Source organism: Equus caballus, chromosome 28 (genome assembly GCF_041296265.1).
Source record: "Equus caballus isolate H_3958 breed thoroughbred chromosome 28, TB-T2T, whole genome shotgun sequence".
NCBI lineage: Eukaryota > Metazoa > Chordata > Mammalia > Perissodactyla > Equidae > Equus > Equus caballus.
Window position 1 is genome coordinate 26959666 of NC_091711.1, and position 24792 is coordinate 26984457.

General features: G+C 39.3%; 1 protein-coding gene across 12 annotated transcripts in view; it reads left to right on the forward strand.

Annotated features, from left to right (window-relative positions):
• The window catches only part of CFAP54 (cilia and flagella associated protein 54), a 301315-nt gene that overhangs the window by 167339 nt on the left and 109184 nt on the right, over positions 1-24792 (forward strand). For 11 of the 12 annotated variants that reach the window (XR_011433771.1, XM_023631775.2, XM_070254526.1 and 8 more), the window contains 8 exons: positions 479-673; positions 2392-2479; positions 2770-2979; positions 5894-5960; positions 7773-7955; positions 10571-10657; positions 15399-15521; positions 20352-20405. Coding sequence is in view for 11 of the 12 variants with exons in the window: in XM_023631775.2 (XP_023487543.2) it covers positions 479-673; positions 2392-2479; positions 2770-2979; positions 5894-5960; positions 7773-7955; positions 10571-10657; positions 15399-15521; positions 20352-20405 (1007 nt within the window). In the remaining variant the exon portion in view is untranslated. The remainder of the gene's footprint in view (positions 1-478; positions 674-2391; positions 2480-2769; positions 2980-5893; positions 5961-7772; positions 7956-10570; positions 10658-15398; positions 15522-20351; positions 20406-24792) is intronic. The other variant, XM_070254527.1, reaches the window with a different exon arrangement.

Consider the following 24792-nt stretch of genomic DNA (forward strand, 5'->3'; position numbering starts at 1 on the left):
CTTTTTTTTCTGTGTGTCCTCTGATCTTATAAAGCGACAGGTTCTTTCCCATTTTTTTTCCTCGGGTCAGAACTACCTATGTGTTGCTTCTGTCCCAGAGGTCTCTGCCCCAGAGGCCAGCTAACATCTGACTGCTGGAAGCTCTCAGAAAAAGGCAAACCCGAACCGTGTAACTTCCACCAATCCCCGAGAGAAGTAAAGCATTATCTCAACATTTCCTTTCTGGCAAACTGCCCCTCTGTAGTGTTCTTTACGAAATGACAGGAGTGGAGAGCTCATCCACGCACACCTGGGCTCTTCAGAGATGATTCTCCATATGAAGTGTAGCAAAACGATGTCACTCAAACTGCATGTAAGTCTCAGCTACACAAGCTCTTTCCTTGCTTCTCCTTTCCATTTCTTCTGCCGTTTTCTTCCTCATCAACTTCCCTTCTTTCTCCATTTAAAATTTCCTTTTAATTTTTTTCCATGAATTTAGGAGACAAAGGAGGAGTAAACAATTCAAGATTTCCTACTGGAAAGGTGGAATTTTGCCTGGGAACAGAAGAGATGCATATGCCGACACCCCCTGACCTTTCTCAGGAGCACTTCAGGGTTTTTAGTTCGGTGGAGAAAAGCAAACTGCCCTATTCACAACTGGGACTCGTAATTTCCTCTTATTATGAAACTATTGGTAATATTTATTCATGATGTATTCATTTTCAGTATGATGTTCTGAGTTAATGTTGAGATTGCATTTGGTGCTGAAATGTTAACTTTAGAAGTAGGATGAAAGAGCTCGAACATAGAATCTGTTCATGGCGCCCTCACAGGCAATGACAGAGCTGCTTCCAGCCCCTCCGGTTACCCACCTTCCCGGCCTGGCTGTTCCTATGATGACACTCTAGGCCACCCCTGTCCATCCCCCTTTCATGGAATCTGTGAACCGCTTATCGGGATGTGGCCACTGTCGTGTTCTTTTGCTCTGCCCAGACTGATTCCATTTTCCTTGTCTTTCCACTTGCTTTGGCTTTTCTACAAATTCAGCAGTGTGTGCTCAACCCAAGCTGCAGGCCCAGCATCCCCCTTTATTATAACAGACATCTTGTAATTCCCCGTTTACTCCTTGAAGTAAAATTTATATTTAATATATTCTTCCTACACATGTTATTTCCAAAAAAATCAATATGAAGCTCTAAATATAAAATAAAGGATAAGTAAAGCAAAATCGCTTTATAATAAAAGACTCTATTTGTGGCACTTGAGCGCTCAGGCACTAGAAGGTATGGGGAAGAAATCAGATGCCGGTATCCTGTATGTTGGATCCCCCTGGATGTGACAGCTACGAATGCAGACTGAAGCAGGTGTATTGTATTGGGGACTCAAGTACTATCAGCACTGTTAATTTTAGTGATGGTGGTTTTCTGAAATGTCAAATAAATCTAGGTAAACTTCTGAAAGAAACAAAGTACTACAGTAGATGGTTGCATTTTTTGGAAATTCAGAGCATTTGAAAACATGCAAAAATACCCTTTTTAGTTGTAAAATGAAGTTAGATGTTAGACTCAGACAATTCTAAACAGGTTTCTCACCTTTGTTTTGACTGTGGGGGAAGGTTCTGTGCCTTACAGGCTATCCAGTATCTCTGGTCTTCACCTAGGAAATACCAGGAGATGCCCCACTGTGACAACTAACCAAACCTTCCTTCAGGTTTCTCAGATACCATCTAGGAGACAGTTCTGCCCTGATTAGAAACCACTGCCACATTCGTTAGGTTTTTTTGCTAGACATCCCTGAATGCACCCATCCATCAGAAAACCAAAAAAAAAAAGAAAGGAAAAAAATTCAGATGATATTAAAGATGTGCTTTTTTGCATTTGAATTAAAAGGAAAAAATCTGTTATGCTGTGATCTTGTCACATCCCAGCTCAAAAACAAACCTTTCAAGGCTTCCCATCTGCTATGGAATAATGACCACATTTCTCCTTGAGGCACACGGATGCCTCTGTAATCTTACCACCGCCGCCTTGTTCACCCTCCCAGGGGAAGCAGCCTCCAGCTGCACGTCACTTCCATATATCCCCAGCCCTTTCTCTCTGAAACACCTTTTCTGAATTTCTCTTCTTGACCATCTCTACCTGCCTGACGGTTATTCCACTTTCTCCACGTTCCTACCTGTTAGACCCAACCTCGTTTCCTTTCTCTCAGATCTAGTCTCCCACTCCACTATGTTCAAATAGTATGTTGTTTGCTCTCTTTCTGTATATATTGTGTGACATTTGAAGGCACTATTAGCTTGAAGTTTGCTTATCTACACAGTTAAGGAATAATGCAGTCTAAATATTCTTGCAAATATAGAGGAGATATTTTCCAGGAACTGACATTTGTTCTTTCCCTTGATTAAAAATACAGATGTTCTCAAAGCCAGCAATCAAAGAAGTCTTAAAGTTCAGGCATTGCATGAACTTGGAAGTCTTCTCATCTTCGCAGAAAAGAAAAGGTAGAATTTTAGGGATAAGGGATGATGTTTTTTGCCTGAAAAAAATTTTAATTATTTTCAAAAAGTATTGTCTTTCATAAATTTTAGTTCTTTGATAATATTCCATTACTACATTTTATTCATCAAATGCTACCTGAGAGAAATGGTTATGAGCAATAAATTGTATAGATTCACTCTCTAATCTTTTAATTAAAATGTTTCTTCAGTGCGTTTGCTTTCCCTTTTGGAAGAGAGATTTAATAACTCAGATCTCAGGAAATGTACTGAGAAATGCTCTGTTTCTGTTTTAGGGCTGCTTTTAAATGTTGGTGTCAAGCTCTTGATGACATATTCAGAAAACAAGATGTGCTGGATACATGGAAAGAGTTTGGCTCCTCGCTTACCAAGGCCACCCACAGCTGTTCATCTCCAGGTTCCAAAGACTACAGTGAGGAATTTCTGTCAAAAGTGGGCATTTGGGGATGTTTGCAAGGAGCGGTCATATCTGCAAAGATAGCACAGTGAGTGTGATGATGGAGTGATCTGCATAGTAGCTAATAGCTTCCGTTGTGGGGTACCCACCTGTGCCATGTGGAGTGCCATACCTCACACACGCTGGATTCTTGGGCAGCTATGCCCATATCATACAGGGTTATGCAGCGTACTTCCTTGTGATGTTTATTGTTTATGGCCATCTCCTCTTCCTATAACACCTCCTGCTCCCGGAAGTGAGCACCACATGTGCTCAGGTCTTTGTTTCGTTCACTGATGGTTCCCGAGTGCCTGGCATGGAGCTGGCATGAGTGAATGAGTGAGTGAGTGAACAGTTGGTATGGGAGCAAGAATAACAGTGTGGAGGCAGGCAGACTTGGGCCTAATTCAAGAGCATCCTACTCTGGGACCCTCAACAAATTACCCCTTCTCTCTGAGCCTCAGTGTTCTCATTGTAAACTGTGGCTGTCAGAATTACACGACGTATTGTATTAGTTTGCTAGGGTTGCCATAACAAAGTGCCAATTTGTCAGAAATTTGTTGTCTCACAATTCTGGAGGGGTGAAGTCTGAGACCAAGCTCTTGGCAGGGTTGGTTTCTTCCGAGGCCTCTTTCCCTGCTTGTAGATGGCCGACTTCTCCCTTGTGTCCTCACGTGGTCTTTTCTCTGTGCATATCTGTGCCCTAATCTCCTCTTCTTATAAGGACACCAGTCATATTGGATTGGAATCCATCCTAATGACTTCCTCTTAACCTGATTACCTCTGTAAAGACCCCGTCTCCAAGTATAGTCACATTCTGAGGTTACTGGGGTTGGGACTTCAACATATGAATTTGAGGGGGGTGGCACATAATTTAGCCCATAACCAATACTTTATTAGTTTCCTGCTGCTGCCGCAACAAATTACCACAAATTTAGTGGCTTAAAACAACACAAATTTATTATCCTACAGTTTCAGAGGCCAGAAATCCTAAAATCAATGTGTTGGTTGGCTGGGCTGTGCTCCCTCTGGAGGCTTTAGAGCGGAACCTGTTTCCCTGCCTTTTCTGGCTTCTGGAGGCCTTCTGCATTCCTTGGCTCGTGGCTCCATCCTCTGTCTTCAGGACCAACAGCCTATCATCTTCCTCTCGGTCTCTCTGATCTCTGCTTCCATCATCACATATCTTTCTCTGACTCCAGCCCTCCTGCCTTTCTCTTATAAGGACCATTGGGATTACATTGAATCTGCCTGGATAATGCAGGCTAATCTCCCATCTCACGGCCTTTAATTTAATCACATCTGCAATGCCTTTTTTTGCTATGTAACGTGTAACATACTTATGGGTTTGGGAGATTAAGACGTGGGTATCTTTGGGGGGCCATTATTCAGCCTACCACACATAACATATGTGAATGTCTATCACGATGCCTTATACCTAGTTAGTACTGGCAAATATCTTCAAGACTCGATTGATATGAGAAATTTTAAAAGGATGGAGGGAGTAGTATGGAGGTACAGATTTTCTTCACCTCTCCAGTTACATTTTTAGCTTACCTATAGGGAAGGGTGGGCAAAAATCTGCACAGTATTTTGAGCAGTAGAGAAAATTTTTTAAAAATACTAACTTTTCCTATGTAATAATCACATTGTCTTCAGAAAATTTGAATCTTCGGGCAGAGGAAGTAAAAAATTACCACTTAAAAAGTATTAAAGATTTTTTTAAAAACTCTATCAAGTTTGATTTTTTTTGCACTCTTGGGAGGGAACTCGTCCTTAAACACACACGCACACACACACGCGCACAATCGCCACACAAGTCTGAGCGTATGACTAGTAGAGCTTGGCAGCAGAGAATAGAAAAGCTGAGAAAAGGTCACAGCTTGAAAAGAATAGCTACAGCATTCCTGCCAGAGGGCACCTCAGCTTCTCTGAGCCTCTGAAGTTATTACCTAGTGATTTTCAACCAACAGAAAGTCATTTCCTGGTTACGCAGCTGGAAGTCTGACTTCCACAGAATACATAATTCTACAGGGGCTTTGGCTGTTCTGTGAGACTCCCTGAGGAGAAGAAACTCTTCTCTCCACTGCTCAGAAGGGCAAAACACAGCACTCGAATATCCATATAGAGGAGCTAAACTCAGATAGATGTGGTTATTAATAGAGTGCAGCCAACTGGTTTTATCTAAATATAACTTAGAAGAAGGTAATGTGATTTATAGTTGCATAAGAGTTTCAAGACTTGTATAAAGAAAACTCAAACTCTTCAAAGGGGCATAAAATGAGATGGTAGTAAATGGAGAAACATTACCTTAATCTTTGGTGGAGAGACTTAATATTGTCAGTGGGTCCATACTATACTGCTCGTGAGAAAACACATTGTTTAAATCTTTTGGAGGGAATTATTTAGCCATACTTATCAAAAACTTAAAAATTGTGCTCCTCTTTTCCCCTCAAAATTCCATTTCTAGGTATTTATCCAGTGGAACTAATAGGACAGATGCTCAAAGGCATAGGTATAATAATGTTTATCTCAGCATTGTAAAAAACCAAAACGAAGATGAATATTTTCCTATTATGGTACATCCATATGATAAAATATTAAAGTTCTGTAAATTAATAATATAGCTCATTATGTCCATAAATGGAAAATTTGTGTATAAAATAGTATTTATTGCATAATTCTAGTCTTAGTATGTGTGTATGTATAACTATACATAGAAAAAAGCTAGAAGGAAATTGGCCTAAATGTTACCAGTAATTATGTTTAGATGGTAGGATTATAGATGATTTTTCGTTTTCTTTTGTGTGTTTTTCTGTGTTCTAGATCTTATATGAGCATGTAGTATTTTTAGAATCACAAAGACTTTTCATTTCAGAAAATCTATGAGTATCAGAGACATATTTATATAAAAATATTTTTGGAGAATTTCTATCAATCAGTTTCTTTTTCCTATGCTTATTTAGATTTATTAAGACATTGAACGTTGAAAGGAGAACCAACTGTTGCATTTTGTCTGCATTACTCTTTCAGGTAACACTTTATGTATGTCTTTCTACAGTAGTGTGAGCTTTCATTCCATCAGTACAAAAAGTGCAGTACTGATTTATCACGCTCCTAAAACCCACAGATAGGAAAATAGCATGAACCTTGATTAAATATTGTGAGCCTGTCTTTCCTTCACTGGCTGAACCCCTGTGGCACTTTCACCTGTAATATTCAACAAAGCCAGTCTTCTCCTTTAGACCACTGAAGAAGGAGTTGCACAGATGTGGAAACTGAGTCTCCTGTCATTAGCAAGGTCATGTTGCCAGCAGGCAGCGAAGCCAATCTGCTTGACTCCAATGGTTGCCTTAAGTTACCTCATCTTTAAAGTTTTGCTTGATTGCATGATGTAAAATATACCATATAGTGAAAGCTAGAAACAAGTTGAAGACTACAAAAGTAGAAGTGTTCGCTGTTCTTAGATCTTGGGTTTGACTTGACTGAAGAAGAAAGGAGCTTTTATCTGGAATACAAGACATTTCGAGGTTCAGGGATGTAGCCAGGGGCCTTTGCAAGCAACTAAAGGTTCTGTTTACTTTGAAGGATGGACACCCTTGTTCTGTGTATCATAGGAGTGTGATAGCTTATGAAATCTGGATAGATAAGTTCTCTGGGAAAGGCTTCTCTGAACATAAGGCCAGACTTTTCAATTTTCTTATGTTCTATATACCTCTTGCCTGTGCTTCAAAGGGAAGAGGCGGAAGAGGCAGGGTTACAAAGGGGATGAAATTGGATTCTGTCTCCTTCTATTGCGTCCTTCACTTTCTGATACTCCTTGTTCTTGAAGATAGTGCTGTGTAAATATTTTATAAGATAGGTGATTTTAAAAAATTTCCACTTTTGCTTAATGTGGACATAATTTCTTAGGAATACGACATCTAAAATGAAAATTACCTAGTTGGATTTATTTTAAAAACTTGTCACTTCTTTTTATGATTTTAAAGCAAATTTGTAAAATTAAAAATTTAAACAATTGCTTAGTATTTTAGAGTGGGTACTTTATAACTTTGAGTGATCTGATTGAAATTCTTTCCTGATATATATATTTAAATAATTTTGTATTTCATCTGTCATAAAGCAATGTCGCTGTTTAAGATAACATAGGAAGTACTCCTAAATGTCAAATTTGATTTTGTATATTCATCTTTTTTTCCAATATCCAGTACATTGTTGCTCATATAAATTTCCTAGGAAAAATTGGTTAAGTTAAACAAATCACCTTTTCACTTAATTCAGTTAAAAGTTCAGAATTACCTCTGCTTGATTTAGACTTCTGAGATAAGTTGTTATCTCCTCTACTGATAGGTTGGTATAGTGGGAAGAACATAGATTTTTGAGGTAAATAGACATAACTTTGAGTCTTCTTTCTGCCACCATTAGCTGTGTGACCTCAGATAAGTTAATTGTTTAAGCCTCAATTCTATCATTTGTGAGATGATAATCTTTCCTTCTTGGGGGGGAGGGTATTAAATGAGGATCAAATGAGATATGTTTATGAAGAATTTACCAATAGTGACCAATACAAAATTGACCCTAAAGAAATGATAACTTAGTATAATGATAATTTCTTCTGAAAATAACAAGTGTCCAACCACCACAGAATTTAAATAGCCCATCTTGAGGGATAAAAGCATTTGGAACCAGTAATGATGATAATAATGGTAGGTACCATTTATTACAGTGTACCGAGTGCTAGGCATCTGCTAAGCACTTTAGGTGGTAATACATGTACTTATTTTTCTGTTTCACTGTTGCAAATGTGATTTAGAGCTCTTTGCTTCACCTTTTTTTCGTTTTCAGGGTTTGCTTAGAACCACACTTCCACACCCCAAAGCTGAGCACTGCTATGCTCAGTATGAAATCACTCAGCTTCTCCCAGGCATCGAGCTCTTCTCGGACAGATACAGGGCTGACATCTGCTCTGTAATTGCAAGTCTGTATTACGTTATACGTGAACTGCACTTTGCTAAGCAAAATCTAATAGTAAGTAATTTGTAGAGCCAACAAATCTTAATTCACTGTGGTATTTTTGTCCCCCTTCCTTTATACTTTTCGAATTTTACTGATGTTCTTTTGGTCGGTTCTTATTTAACTTTTAAACTCTTTATTCGGTATCCTTATCATTACTTTAAAATAAAATATATTCATTAATATTCTTTCTTTGACATCATTGTTTGCATTGCATTTTGGACGCAAGGGCAATGTCTGTCTGATTTTGTTCCCTTTTTACTCTATTATTTCATCTTTTTTTTCCCCATAAAACATTTGGTGAATAGAATGCTTCACTGGTCTCAAACAGAGGAATCTCATGCACATGTAACTCGCTGTGTTAAATCATACAGGTCATATTATTCCAAAACTATAAGAGTATTTCTTTATTGAGATAAACTTATCTTTGTGTCTCTTGTCCTTTCTCTGTTAAGGGTGCATCTAAGTGAACAACAGATTCTAACTGTGAAATAAAAGACTGATATTTCTGGGCTGGCCTGGTGACTGGTGGTTAGGTTTGGCATACTCTGCTTTGGTGGCACAGGTTTGCAGGTTCGGATCCTGGGCACGGACCTACACACCACTCATCAAGCCATGCTGTGGTGGCGACCCACAAACAAAATAGAGGAAAGATTGGCACAGATGTTATCTCAGGGCCAATTTTCCTCACCAAAAAGAAAGAAAGAGACATATTTCTTAATGTCCTAGGAAATTCAAAAACCCAAATACAAGTCTCTTTTCCTTTAGAGAAATAAATCACAGCGTATATCATAAATTTGAAGTTGGTTGCATTTAAAAAATAAATTAGTATGTTCTAACTATTGGTCATTTTATATTTTCCTCTTTTATCCTATTTTTTCTATTTTCCTCCTTTATGCTATTTCCTCTCTTTTTTTCCTTGTATATTTGCTTCTTAATATGTATTCTTTCTCTTTTTCTTCTTCTTTCCCTTTCCTCCATAATTTTCATACCTACTGTCTTATTTTTTTAATGTATTGTTTTCTATTCTCTTGTTCTAAATTCACTCTCTTTCCTTATATTGAAAAGATTTGTTGCCCCCGATATGAGTTTTTAAATTATAAAGCCATATGTTAGAGTGAAGAGGTTGATAAATGCTTTTACACTTGGCAGAGTTGGCAAGAAATTGTTTATTAGAAAAAAATAACAGAACAGTGCTCCTCTCATTGTTAGTGGGATGCATTTCTGGATTTAGAAAGTAGTTAGATCCCCTGGGTAATCTTTAGCTGCCTAGTCGTATTCATATATAATACATATCACTGCATTGGAAAAGAAATGAGACTTTTTTTTTCCTCTGAAGCTTAAGAAATTGAGAACATTTTTATGAATAATTGAGCAATTGGCAGCAATAAAATGGTATGTTTTTATTTCTCACTAAAGAAAAGAAACAATCTCAAAGGTAATAGCTAACTCTTATTGTTTTGTGCTGCATTAATTGTAGAAAATGGTATTGCATTATGTTTGAAGTCATTTCAGACCAGTTCTAATCCTTTTTAAAAGCTGTTGCTATTAGCAGCTGCAAGTTGACTGACAATTAGAAGTTCCTGAGCTGAACTTACAAGATGTAAACAGTTTCCATCTTGTATTGCACTACCCTCCAGAAGAAGCCCCGTGGCTAAGGACACTGCTGTCATGTATAACATTTGCTGTGGGACCCATTGCTGAGGAATCATGAGAAATAGTTTGCTAAATAGTGGGAGTCCCAATCCCCCTTTTTGCTTCATCTCCCTTTAGTGAGGCGGGACCCAGTTGTAGAAACTGAGGTTCAGTCAGTTGAGATGAGGAGCTGATCAGAAGTGTAGGCAGAGCTGTTCCCTCAGCATCTGTTTCCAGCTGGACAGTGGCTAGGTCAAGTGAAATATTGGTAATCTGTAAGCCTTCACATCTATCCGTGTGATTTTAAGAGCAGTCGAACTTTGGGGTTAATAAAATAAAATAAATATTATTGGGAGATATTACTGGGAAAATAAAAATACAATGTGATGAGTAAGCTTGGGTTTTAATCAACAGAATACATGCTCTGTCAAGATGGGGACCTGCTAGATTTTGTTCTCATCCAAGAGTGCCTGGCACACAATGGGCATGTTATTAAACATTTTTTTGCTGATAGAGATATTCCAATTGAAGACTACTAACAGTGAACATTGAGATGAATAAATAGGAGCTCTCAAGGGACATGGATATGAGTTCCTTTGTTTTAAATTTTGCACTTCTTTGATAGCTCATTTGCTAGAGTGTTTCCACAGTCTTCAGGGATTCATACATATATGTTGAATTAATTTTTTCAAAGAAGATAATTAATTGTATTTTCACTTTTCCATGCTTAAAGAGATGTGAAACCTAGGTTTTGGGTACCAAGTGGCATCTACTTGGAACTATAAGTCCCTGATAGCACTTTAAAGTTCTAATAAAATTATGAAGCATATTCTAGGCAGATCATTTCACTTATCCCAAACAGTATAATCTCCTCGCCTGGAAAAATCAATCACTATTTTGCATACATCTCCTGTATTAATATTTGCTTAAACTTTATTATTAGGTTATTGACTTGATAAAATATGTTTTAAAATAAAGTGTTTTTCTGTTGGCAGATTTTGCCTCTCCTTGCACTGTACCAATATTTTGTTTCTGGAATTTGCCAAGACCTAATCAGAAGTCTAGAAGCAAGAATCCTCAAGGTAAGTTGCAAGCTTTTAAGACATTTGATATTCTTGAACTATTAAAGATATTGTCATAAATTAATTTCATCCTAATACTCATAATAATAAGTTGATAGTAATATGGTGTTGTGCTGTTAAAAAAAACACAACTTGTCCATCATTATAATAAAGTACGAGAAAGAGAAAGAGCCGGTGAGAAAGGTTTAGATCATGTTATACTTGGGCCACAGTAAAGTGAAGAACAGCTACACCAGGTAACAAGGCTCACCCAACACCAGTCAGCCTGGAAATCAGCACTTAGGAAAGGCTGGTTTCCTGGTGGAGACTAATGAGCCAGTTTTCTGAAGTTTCCATGAATTTTTTGCTAAGGATCTTTATGTATATCATGGTGTAGGAGAATTTTTCTTTGCATAGGCAATAGAAGTGACAAAACACACAGACACTAAATCACAATTAATTCTGTAACCTAGAAGTCTGCTGAGGTTCTCTGCCTTTGAGACTCACATGCCGCTGGCTTGAACCCCATGTGGAGTGAGAACCTCAAGCCCCTTATTTTCTCTGCTCCTTTTCCTAGTCACTTTTGGTCACAGGCTCCCACTCGCGTTGAATTTGTTTTGTACGTGGATCATCTCGACATCCAGCACATTTGCTCCCTGTTCTGCATTAAATTCCAACCCTATTCCTATTTTACACACACACACACACACACTCAGTCACTCACTTACACATAGACACACACAACGTATTCACTCAAGGCCTTTATTTCTATATTTTCTATATTGGACTTTACTGAAAATTGGGAATACAGGGAAATTTGAGGCAAAACAAACAATCTAAAATGGGATATTTGGCATCTCTGAGCTTAAAATATTTCTTGGCCAACATCTCATGCTTTTGCCTCCCATCCGACAGCTTAATCAGCTGTATGCTGGTAAATGTTTCACAACTCACTCTAAAAAAAGCTCTGATTTAGAGAATTTATAATTTCCATGGGGTAAGTACTCCCACTCTAGCTGACTTCAGCCTATCAACGGGGCATTGTTGACTGTGATTTAGGACAAGATATGCACAGTCAGCCCTTGCAGTTGGGAATGAGTGGGCTCCAACGCAATCCTGGCTTAACTCTCCTTCTTCTTTTTTAGAAATACCCTCTGCCCTTCTCCTCCAATCTTTCCCATTTTCTAATGAGGGGAAATTAGACATCCCTTTGAACTGCTCTCTCCATCCAGACCCTGCCCTTGGGCCTATGTTTTCAGACCCAAATTGTCCCATTGCATTCTATTTCCAAATAAAGTGAGTACCTTCCCTAAGAAGAAGCCTGGTGGTGGCTGTAAAGATAATATATTTTGACCCAGAAATAAATAATTTATCAGCCATAAAAATTTGTGGATCACTCTGAGTTATTGAACTCTTAAGAGTTCTCCTGCTTTTGAATTCCAATAACACTTTTTAAAAAACTGCATACAACTTTTCTCTCTCTTGTTTTAAAAATAGTGCTCTCTTCATGTTTGCAAAATTCTTGAGGCTGAGACCTGTATCTTACTCATCTTTTGCCTTCCTATAGTGTGTTGAGTAATAAATTCATATACTTGATATTGGTAATTAATTATTGAACTGAATTTAAAATCTGTAGACATTCATCAAGTGCCTACTGTCCACACTCTCCTTCATGGTTAGTGGGAACTCACCTAGAAGATGCTTGGTAAATATTTATTGCTTTACCTCTGAAACAACATTTCTCGAGTACCTCCTATCTAAAAGCATTCTGTTGGTAACTCTAATCAAAGGGATGTAACCCGTGGTCTTTGCTTCTAGGGAAGTGAAAATAAGGAAGAGAGACAGGACATATACACAAGACAATCATGTGTGTATGTGGCACTTGATCATTTCCAAATGATCGTAATGAACACTGTCTCCAGGAGTTCGAAAGAGGGAAACATGGCTTTGGGTCTCTAGGTTTCACTAAGTAGATAAGATTTAGGCTTGAAAAGAGTAGAACTAACTGAGCAGGAGTGAGGCAGAAGGGAACATTCTTGGCAGACAATGGTGTGAAAGATATAGAGGTGAGAAAGCATTAACTCCTTGCGGGGCAGGGATGGTTCAGTTAGCCTGGAGCGGAGGTTTCGAGTAGGGAGGTTGGAGAAGATAACACAAGAATACCAGAGGCCCATGATGTGGAGAATACCAGGGGCCCAATCTTGAATTCCTGACTGAGACATAATGTGGAGGCTGGGCAGTGAGAGAAATGAGGAGATTGTGGAGTCAAAATTAGGTAACGGTTTTATTCTGGTCTGTCCTTAAGAGGCAAGAACATGGAAGTGTTGCAATGACCATTAGTAACACATCAGAAGGAGATCCCAAGAGGCACTGAAAGATATAGCCTGGAACGAAGTTTTTGGTTAAATGACTATTTTTTATTGGATTGTTGGCGCTTAGCAATTGTTTTTGTAGTAGAGTAGCTTGAAAGCCAGTGAAGAACTGTGGACTCCATGCTGTAGCCTTGGGTTGGAAATTATAGAATTTTGATCAGGAGAAGGATGTGATTGGATGTATCTGGTGACAGTGTCAGGAGCAGAGTGAGATGGAAGTGGGATCTTACTGGCATGGTAAGACTGAAAAACCCAAGTAGAGTTTTGACAGAAACAATGAAAAAGGGCAACTGATGCATCATACAGAGGAAGCAATGACAGCCTGTGGGAGCAGAGTTTGCCTGACCTTTCTGCAGTAAACTGGGGTCAGTGGGTGGGAAGAGAGAAAAGTCATAGGGAGGAAAGAGCAAACAGTGATGCTTTCTGACACATCAAACAGCAATAGGTCACACTGTTAAGTTTCTTTAGTGCAGCAGTGTCTTTCAGGGAAAGCTTTAAGATCTCTTTACAATCAACTGGACTGGCCTCACTTTAGAACTGCCAATATCTTGAAAGATTTATTATTCTCAACATATCTAACATTCTCTGGCAGGGTGCCGACCCTTCTGTATTTGTGTGAGTCAAGAGTTGATTTATGAGTAGTTCTTTTTTCCATCTGGCTTGCTTGTGTTCATAGTGTTGGTCATTTCTGAAAATAATTGTTCATTATTATCACCATTGCTTTTTCAAATGGTCAAATTGGTATGATAAACTGAAACCAGAAGTAGCCTTAACAGTTAACAGCTGATCCACGTACAGCACTCTTATAGTCAAGACCAGAGGAGACTAACCTCACACAAATATGAGGAAGCGTTTCCTCCAAGGGGTAATAAGAAAAATGTTCATCTGGAATCTGAAAGAGTTCATATGACTCTCCAATGCCTATTTTGATATTATATGGCACTGGAGAGACTGGACCCCAAGGTGTCTTAGGCCAGAGCCAAAGTTTGTAACTTAATAGACAACAGTTTTCTCTTCTCCATTAAAAATATTCTCTTGACCTTTTATGTTTTATTTTCATGTTATTGTCACATCCTATTTCCCCTAACTTGCCTTCTTTTTATTTCTTTAAATTCTATATACTCCTGAGATTCCTAAGATAGTGCTTAAAGGAAAAGAGGGAGTAAGATGGGTTTATGTGTTGAGGATAAATTGAATTCTCTTTTTCTACATTATGTATAATCTTCATCCAATATTGTATTTCATTCCCTGTTTCCACAATTTACCTTTCTCTATTCTCTACAAAGTCACTGATGTTCTCAAAAGGTAAGTCAGGTTAGGAGCCCACCCTCTTTAAACCTGTCCAATATCTTCTTATCACGCAGAATAAAATCCCAAGTCCCAACTCTGGTCAGCAGCCCCCCACTCGCTCCTAACCCTCTTCCCCTCTCTCCCGGACCTCTGGCCACACAGGCTGTTCCTTGAGCACACCAAGACCCCTAGATTGCTCCCACCGCCACAGGACCTTTGTACTCCAGGTCCACTTGGCAGGTTTTCACACATCTCTCTCCCTCACGTCATTCCCACATCTTCTCTTGAAGGCCTTCTCCCCACAGAAGTCCTTCCTGACACAGTTTTGAAAATGGCATTTTGTCAGTATGCTCTATCCCTTCTCACACTGTGAATATCTTTATGTATCACTAGATTTAGCTGAATATGAATGTAATCTCCAAGAGGTCTTGGTGCGTAAGAGGTGCTCAATAAACACGTTGAAAGAATGAATGAATTTGATCAGTACTTTTCTTTTCTTTCTATAATTTCCTGACTGAAAGTCCTGCTGGGTCGTATTCAAAATAAGCCATGTATGATGTATAGTTACCAACTGATTAATGTTGTTAACTATGTGTCTTTAAAATCAACAGTTAATTATGGATAAGCAAATGAATAGTTGTCTCTACGTCGATACGTTGTGGAGTTGATCTCCTGGTTTGTTTGACTTTTCTCAGATGTTAGAGAACATCAGTAGTGTTTTTGTTTTGTTTTTCTTTTAAATCATAGTTCACCATGGGAACAAAAGATAAATTCAATTATTTTTTTCAACTGTTCCATGCCTGTCATATGTTTGTGTTTGTCTCTGATGAAATAGGCCACATCTGCTAAGTGTCCATTGTTCTGAACAGTCGCCTGCTGCTGTTTAATAGCCTCTTGGTCCATCGCACATGTTAGCTGCCTTACACGCAAACACATGCATCCCCATCCACCCGTATTTACTAAACACTAATTTATATTGCTTTACCAGCATCAAGCAGAAATTTTGGATCTCAGAAAGTTGATGATTTTTCTCTAAAATTTTTATAAGTAAAAAAAATTGTTTAACTGAAAATCTCATTTTTTTTTTCTTTCCTTTAAAGATAGAAGTCCTCATAGATTTAGGATTCTTTTCTGAAGCCTTTCATGAGATAGCTCAGATTTTTCATGGAAAACACGTGCCTCCGTCAATTTCTGCTGGCAGCAAAGCTGCTGGAAAAATAAAGGTAAACCTGTTGATTTGATTTGATTCAAAGCCATTTCTTTAACTTTTGAAGGCTACGTTCCTGAAATCTAGGGAATACTTCTGCAGAAGTGCGTTTACAAGTCCCCAGTACTGCAGAACTCTTTGTTAAGCCTGGTTATAGCTAACGTCAGGCTTTTACAAGGTTTCATTTCATTTCCTTTGAACTGGAAGGGTGTCTTGGGGGGAGTGTGGTCTTGGGAGATTTCTACAGTGGAATTCTGGCTCTATGCTATAGTTATCATGCGAGTTCTCAGCAGAAACATTCATCAGCCACTACCTCTTAGACTTTTGGGTCTAATCTTATAATTTCGGGTTAATGTTCTTCATCAAAAGAGCCTCTCCTAATGTTTCATTTGGATTTTTTTTTTTTAAAGATTGGCACCTGGGCTAACAACTGTTGCCAATCTTCCTTTTTTTCCCAAAGATTGACACCTGGGCTAACAACTGTTGCCAATCTTTTTTTTTTCCCCTTGCTTTATCTCCCCAAACCCCCCCTGTACACAGTTGTATATCTTAGTTGCACGTCCTTCTAGTTGTGGGATGTGGGACGCCGCCTCAACGTGGCCTGACGAGCGGTGCCATGTCTGTGCCCAGGATCTGAACCCTGGGCCACCGCAGCAGAGCGCGCGAACTTAACCACTTGGCCACGGAGCCGGCCCCTCATTTGGATATTTTTGATTTATATACTTTATATAAGAGATAAGCATGTGTTGTGCAAATTTCTTCTGATTTCTATGAGGAGAGAATGTTCCTCTATTTGTCTAGTCTTTTGACTTTGGGAGATGGTTTTACCTGGCTTGCTTAATTTGTATTTGTACCTGGGATAATTGAAGCACTCTTGAAAATGAATACTGGCGTTTATATTTAAATCAGAGTGAGCTATTATTTTCTCTACTTTGGTTTTCCCGGCGATCTGGGAATCACTGGATGATCTGGCTTTAGGCTGATGCGTGGACCCTCGTGGGTCAACAATAAAGGAAATAAGAGGAGGTAACAAGTCAGTTTCCTGAGGGAGACCACATGTGTGAGGAGTAAGACTGACAGACACAGTACGTGCTGGAGAGATTCAAATTTGGAGGTCCTAAAAGAAGGTGGGGAATAGACTGAAAGTCTGGAAAATTACTTGCATAAGCTGACATTATATTTACACATAATACATTCATTACTTCAGTGTATTCCACTAAAATGTAGCTGCTTATTTCTTATAATGACTGATACAGCATTATAATTTATTGTAATAGTGTAAGTGTGAGGTTATCTACAGAAAATCCTAAGAGGGGCGTTCAGTAGGCAGTAGGATTCTGTGTGTGTATATATTTATATGTGCATACATCTGTATCTATATGTATTTATCTATCTAGAGAGCAGTCGGTTGGTTTTTTTGTTCATTTTCTGTGGCATGAACTAATCTCCTTACCAGAGTTAAATTAGCATATTTTCTTGCTTGCTTCTCAGTCAACAACCTTTCCCTGTTATAAATGGTTTGCATTTTGTTACTAAAATTATACTTTAACTCATTTAAAAATATTTATTGAGTGCTTACTAAATATAGGCACTATTCCAGGCATGGGGATAGAACAGTAAAAAGATAAATGGGAAGCCGGTCCTGATGGCCTAGCTGTTAAAGTTTGCCGCATTCTGCTTCTGCAGCTCGGGTTCAGCTCCTGGGCGTGGAACCACATCACTCATCTATCTGTGGCCATGCTGTGGTGGCAGCTCACATAGAAGAACCAGAAGAACTTACAACTATACAAAACTATGTACTGGAGCTTTGGGGGGGGGGAGAAAGGAAGAAAAGAGGAGGAAGATTGGCAACAGATGTTAGCTTAGAGTGAATCTTCCCCTGCAAAAAAAAAAAAAAGATAAATGGAATTATTGCCTTCCTGGAGGTATGTTATTATTGGACAGTCCAGTGAGGAAGACAAACAATAACATATTAAGCATGCAAACATGTCAGGTGGTGATGCGCTATGAGGGGCAATCAAGCTGAGCTGAGGGGACAGAGAGTAACCAGAGCAGTGCATGGCTGTTTTGTTCAGGGTGGTTTGGGAAGTCTCTTTAATAAGGGAGTTTTGAGGGGGAAAGACTTGAGGGAACAACCTCCCAAATGAGGAAGTACAAGGGCAAAGGCCCTGAAGAGGATGCCTGCAAAATGTGGTTGAGGAAAACCAAGGAGGCCAAGTGAGGCTGGACTAGAGAGAAAGAGGGGGAGAAGAGGTGGGACCCAGGAGCCAGGTCGTGTAGGACCTCACAGGACTTGGTGAGGACTAGAGTTTACTAGTGAACTAAATGAGATGGGGAACTGTGTAGAGTTTTGAGCAGAGGAGTGATGGGATAGGAATTAAATTTCAAGGGACGACTTTGCTTACTCTTTGGTGAATAGACCATGGATGAGCACGGGTATAAATAGAGACACCAGGCAGAAGGCCTTTGCAAATAATCTCAGTGAGATGTGACAATGGTTGGGATAACAGTGGTGGAAGGAGTGAAGAGTGGTCAAGTTCTGGATATATTGCAAAGGTAGAGCTGACCACGATCATTTGCAGATACATCAACCATTTGCTGATGATGGTTCGGATGTGGGATATAAGAGAAAAGAATCAAGCATGACTACTTGAGTGTTCAGCATGAGCAACTGGTAGGAGGAAGTTTTCATTAACTGACATGGAAATACTGCTCTGGGCAGGGGTGGAACATGTTAAGTATGAGGTCCCTAGTAGACATATAGGTGGAGATGCAGCGTAGGTCACTGCAGAGAGTATATGATCTGGAACGGAGGGGAGAGCTTAGGGCTGCAGGTAAATTTAGGAGCATTAGCAAAGAGATGTAAAATGATGAAACTGGACGAAATCGACTGGTGACCGAGGGAGACAGAGAAAAGTAGAAGCCGGAGGACTGAACCTCAGGGTCATCTGCACTTAAAGTCCGGGAAGATGAGAAGGAAAGAGAAGCCAGTTGGGTAGAATGAGAAACAAAGAGAGAGTTTTCAATAGTCACTACTTTCACCAACAAACAAACAGTCTGAAACTAATTTTTACAGGTAAATTCCAAACTTCATTTTTATCAACTCGTTTTCATAAGACAAAAGTGTGGGTGAATTGTCTCCCAATGGATTGTAACTTCAAGTTTTGTATTCTCAAAGTTAATTTGCAGCTTTCCAGCTTCAATTGGGAATTTAAAAAGTGTAATTAAAGGAGGAAATGCATTCTGGGTTTATAATTAAAATAGGTGCCAATGTTATTAGGCTGCAGGCTAGTTATTTAAAGAAAGGATTAATGAATTAGATTTCAGTTATGAAAGAAGTAACTGAAAAAGTCTTATGGATGACTATTAGACGTTTCACAAGCTTTTGAAAACATTCTATTTTTCCAGTTAGGATTCTGCTCTCATCACCAAATCTAAAGTCCCATCAGCTCTCTTAGATTGTATCACCAAAGGTCTTCCACTGGATTCGGTTACTGACTTTTCAGTGTATTCTAGAAGATAAAGAATATCTTCAAGAAAGGAAATTTTTTTAACACTTTCCAGTACTTTCTTCCAATAAGAGCTATATGTGATGTCTTGGTTTAGGGGTCCCTCAAAAGCAGATCCTGAGATAAGGATTTGGGAGCAAGTAGTGTATTTTGGGAGGTGATTCCAGGAATAGAGGTGAGCGAGTGGGAAAATCAGATAGCGAAGGGAGGAGAACCATTCCAGAGAGCGTTAATGGGGTCACTGCCCTGGGAAACTTGGGCCCTCAGAGAGACTGGGTGGAATCATCTCTTGTCTCTCATTGGTTTGGGTTGCTCCCTGCACTTGCAGCGTCTCCTGAATGCTTTTGTGGCTACAGAATGCCTGCAAGCAGAGGTCCAGGTGCTTGAGGTAGGGTACCATCCGTATGTGAGTGACCTATCTATGGAAGCTGCTGGTGACCTCCAGGTGACTGAGGGGAAGTGTTGACTTCTACGGATGGGCGCCTTTTAAAAAGGCCTTCTGTACCCAGAGGGCTGCACCCTACACGGCAATACAACAATCTCCTGTGGCAAATAAACTGAATGTTTCTGAACGCAACGTTACATTTAGAGCCAAAGGTACTAACAGATAGTTCACAAAAAAGGGAAAGGAACCACAGAAGGAGTCTTTCTGAAGAGTAATACAATTTTACCTCAAACTGGCAAAGGTATGTTTAAGCACTAATACTCAATGCTGTGAAAAGTGCAGTAATCCTGGCATTTTCATACAACATGCATGTTGTATGAAAGTGTAATTGAGCCAGCCCCTTTACATTTTCTCAATATGTTCTTATCTTCTGACCCAGCAATTTTGCTTCCAGGAATTTATACAAAGGCCACACTCAGAGATACAGACAAAATAGTCAGCAATGTTATTTAAACTAGGAATGGAGGGGTGAGGGTGGGAAGTGGTCCTCTTAGATGTCTAACAATAGGAAAGAGGTTAAGTTACTATGCTACATTCATAGGATAGAACATTACTTCGCTATTTGACTGAGCTTTACAAATAACAATGGAGTGGAAAATAATTATGAATGTTTAGTAATGTTTAGTGAAAAGGAATACAAATCAAGATAGAAAATTTAAAAATACGTTGAAGAGAAGTCAGAGCAAAGACACCAAAATATTAATGTTGACAACCACAAAAGTTGATTTAAGTGTGATTTTTACTTTCTTCATACTCCTCTTTTCTGACTAGAGCATGTATTACTTTTACAGTAAAAGTGATATTTAAAATACTTTTAGGACACATTAACAGTTTCATTTAAAGGAATGCTCAGTACTCTCGTTTCTAATATTAATGTTTTGTATATTGACAGATGTCTCAATCATTCGACTCAGGAAAACCTCTTACTAGTAAAGAAAATATACTGGTAAGGATAGTAATATTTTATAAATGTTGGATATTTAATGTGGATAATTTTTGAGTCATTTCAGTCTATTGCGTAGATATAATCTTTGTTTTTGAAAATCTGCTATGTAACTTGTTCTCCTGTTTCTAATAATAGGGTTTTATCTTAAAGTGCTGAGGCCAGAAATAGGATTGGAGCCAAACCGATCTGGTTATCAGATTGGGCAAATATCAGTTATTGCACCTAAATTTTTCAATTACACATCTTCAGTTTGTTTATCTAGACATGTCAATTGTCTGACTTGGACATTTATTTTCACTACCTAGATGGTAACTTTGTAAGAAAAGGCTTTTGTATATTTTGCAATAGCCCACTTGTTCAATACTGCTTTTGCTTGTAGCCTTTTCCACAGTCTTGAGACTGTGACTCAGCCAATGCTTTGGAAGGTTTTCTTTTAATTTTTAAATATTTTTATTGAGATGTACTTGACATATAACATTGTGTAAGCTGAACGGGTACAAGTGTTGATTTGATACGTTTCTATGTTGCAATAATCTTACCACCGTAGCATTAGCTAGTGAAAGGTTTTCATATGACATTTTCATGAGCAACTCCTCTAACTTTCCCAATATTTTTTTACAAAGAGAGGACTAGGCTGCCCATCTCAGTCCGTTTGTTCTTGTCCAGAATTGAATGCTTGGGATTTAAGCTTTTGATCACCAAATGGCATTTGAATATCTTGAAATCATTTTTAAAATTCTTAGGAATGTCAGTAGTCTGTCCACTAGAAAGTGCTAGAGTGGAAGCCATGGTGCAACTGCTGTTGAAGGGAGTTACAGGTGGGTGAGGGGCTCATACAACCGGGTGACAGTTAATGCACACAGACGGACACACGTAGTTCTTATTTCTTAAAATGCTAGGGAGCAGCATTCTGTTTCATTAAGTAAGGCGTTTATTTTTATTAAATAATTTTGAGAGACATTTCCTCAAAATTGTTTTACTTTTGTCTTCCACAGTTTTGATAGGAATATATCCACCTTTCATTAAACGTAATCTTTTCTCTTGTTATTCATTTGATTCCAGAAACTTCACTTTTAATTGTGCTTCAGAGGATTCATTGTTTTTGCCTTAAAATTTGTTTTAATTTATAAGCAAGTTGCCTGAAATAAAAGAACTGGTATTAGGAGAATATAAACACGTATTCATATTTCATTTTAGCTTCCAAGATCTTGGGATGTTTAAGAAAATTTCTTTCTTTCCAATCATAAATGCCAGGGTCTTCTAAAAACACTTCTTTAAGGAGTGGTTTAGGCTACAGAAGGACTGCCTGATCATTTCTTTTTAAACAAAAAGACACTGACAGTATAATGGAAAACCAACTTCTATTAGCCAGTTAATTAAAACAGAGCTGTTGGTCTGCTTATGACTCTTCGGATTACACTTTATATTTCTGTATAGAGGGAGAGAAAGGAGTGTTAAACAGCATTACTAGTTAATCTTCTTTTGATCCTCAAGTGTTTGTGTGTAATTGTCAAGGCTCATTAAATCATTGTTTGTTGTGGGGAGAAAAGAGAAGGGGAAACTTTCTCCTCTACCCGATCCTCCCAACCGCTCTGCAATTTCTTCTCTGGGTGGGGAATGTCAGCCATCTTCTTGGCACAGCCGTTTGATACCAACACAGGCTCCATGCTGCTCTGTGTCTGGCTCTTCTGCATGGATCAATTTCCACCCTCCAGAAGAGGTTAAGAAAGGAGAATGAACAATAGCAACAGACCTCCCCACTGCCAACTTTGCCTCAAACTCTCCCACACAATGAGAGTTTGCTTTTTTAGTTCATCTAAGGCACATAGTTTCCTTCTTTTCTAGAATACATAGCCCCGCCATCTGCCTTTTATATTAACTCAACAAATATTTAATAAGAGCCTATCATGTGCAAGGCATTATTCTAGTGCTGTCAAATAAATACATCAGTCACTCAACGGTACACACAAATTCCAAGCCCTCAGGGGAGGCTAGTAATAAACAATATATATAAGTAAACATTATAAATAAGTAAATTATGCAGTATGTTAGAAGGTGTACCATGCTATGGGGAAAATAAATCCAGCAGCAGGTAAAGGGGATTGGGAGCATGGGGCTAAGTTGGGGCTCTCAATTTTAAGTCGTATGATCAGGTTAGTCTTCACTGAGGTGACATTTTTGAACAGACCTGAAGTAGGTAAAGGAGCAAGTCATATGCAATCTGGAAAAGGAAGAATCTGGGAAAAGGGTACAGTGAGTTCAAAGGCCCTAGGGCAGGATTGCTGAGCTTGGTGAGGGGCATCTTGGCCAGTGTGGCTAGAGCACTGAGAAGGATAAGAGAGCTGTAGGAGACAAGGTCAGAGAGGTAATAGGGGGCCAGTTTGAGAAGAACCTTATAGGGCCTTTGTAACTTAGGACTTAGGTCCTTACTCTGAACAAAATGGGGACCACTGGAGAGTTTAGAGCAGAGGTGGCCTGATCTACTCATGTTTTAAAGGGATCACTTTAGCTAATCTGTTGAGCCTGCTGTGTGCTGGGTACTGTTCCACTGCTATCAATCAGATACATCAGTCAATCAACAGTACAGACAAATTCCCAGCCCTCACAGAGCTTATCTCTATGTGTGTGTGTGTGTGTGGTTGGGGAAGCCTAGGAATACAGTTTTGTACATGTTGACTTTGAGATGTCTGTTAGACATCCCACTGGAGGAATTGAGTCAGAGGTTGATAATATGGGTCAAGTTCAGAAAAGAGATTGGAGCTAGAGAGAAAAACTTGGGATTTCATCAGTATTTAGATGAAATTAAAACCGTGAGACTGATTAAGATTGCTTAAGGAGAGAGAGTGGAGAGAGAAGAGCATGGAGTCCTGGGACACTCCAATATTAAGAGATTTGGGAGAAGAGGAGGAACCAACAAAGAAGACTGAAAAGGAGTGGCCAATGGGATTGGAAAAAACCAAGGCAAAGTGACGACTTGAAAGCCAAGGGAAGAAGCATTTTTAGAATAGGGAATGATGAATAGAGACAAATTTTGCTCATGAATCAAGTACCATAATTCATTGAGTCTTAAACATGCATTTCCCCCCCACATTTGACAGCTCTGCCATTAGAATGCATTTTACAGTTGAGGTCGTATAAAATACTAGTGGCATATAAAATAATTGTGTCTTAGATTAAAAGACACATGGCATGTAAGGACTGAGAATTGAACATTGGATTTAGCCCAGTGTAAGCCATCGGTGACCTTGACCAAAGAGTTTCAATGTAGGGATGGAGTGGGTTTAAAACCGAATGAGAGAATTTGGAATTTTGACAATTCTTTAGGGCATTGCTGTAAAGGGAAGTGAGAATTAGGGTGATAGCTGGAGAGGGAAGTCAGAGTATGGAGAGTTTTTGGTTTTTTGAGACAGAGGAGAAGATAGCATGGCTGTGTGCTGATGGGAATGTCTCTGTAGAAAGGGAACATTTATGCTGTAGGAGAGAATGGCTGAGTAGACCAGTGGGGACAGGATCCATGGCCTAAGTGGCAGGAAGGAAGGCAGAGTGGTGGGGCAGATGCTTGGGTATATGGAAGGGATGGAGCTGTGGGGTCTGTGGACACTACTTTGACTGCTTCAGTTTTCTCTGTTCAGTAGAGGAAGGAAGGTAATCAGCTGGGAGGAGGTTCGGGGAGGAAGGGTTAGAATTCAGAAACGAGAAGAGTGCAAAACGGTTGTCGAGGAGAGAAGGAAAGCGAATGGCCTGGGAACATGTAGGATGATGACCAGGCAGCACCGAGGTTTGGTCAGGAATTTAAAGTGGGACCACTTAGCAGGATTGCATGATTTTCTCCAGCCTTCTTCAACTGCCCCCAGAGGTTCAGATTGGATTTTACCAGGGCTAGGATTTTGCCGAGGAAGTGTGCACGCACGGAAGAGGGGTCGGGGAGCTGAGGGTGTGCACGAGGTAGAGTTCGAATGATTGAGCGTGCCGTTGAAGCTGGGTAGGGAGCTTGCTTGTCCACCCATTTCCCCCCGTGGCTGTCCTAGGAGCTCTCATTTACTCACGCTGAAGCAGAGCGGCTGGTGTGCTTGGGTAATGAGCTTTTGCAGTTTCTCTATTTTGATAAGGTTCCCCTCCCTGGCTCTCAGCACCAAGGTTGCTCTCATTATGCGGCATGGCTGGGCTCATGAGGCACAGGTCACAAATTGTCACACATTGGTGGGGAATGGCAGAAACACTGTGTAACTACTGGGATAGTTCTGACATTATGTGTCTCTCTCAATAGACCTTCTATTTACGGTACCTCATGTCCATCTCTGCATTCCTTTATCCAACACCAAATGGGAAATGCAAAAGGGGACTGAAGCTAATGATATCTCAAAACAATATTTTACTAATTTGCTTT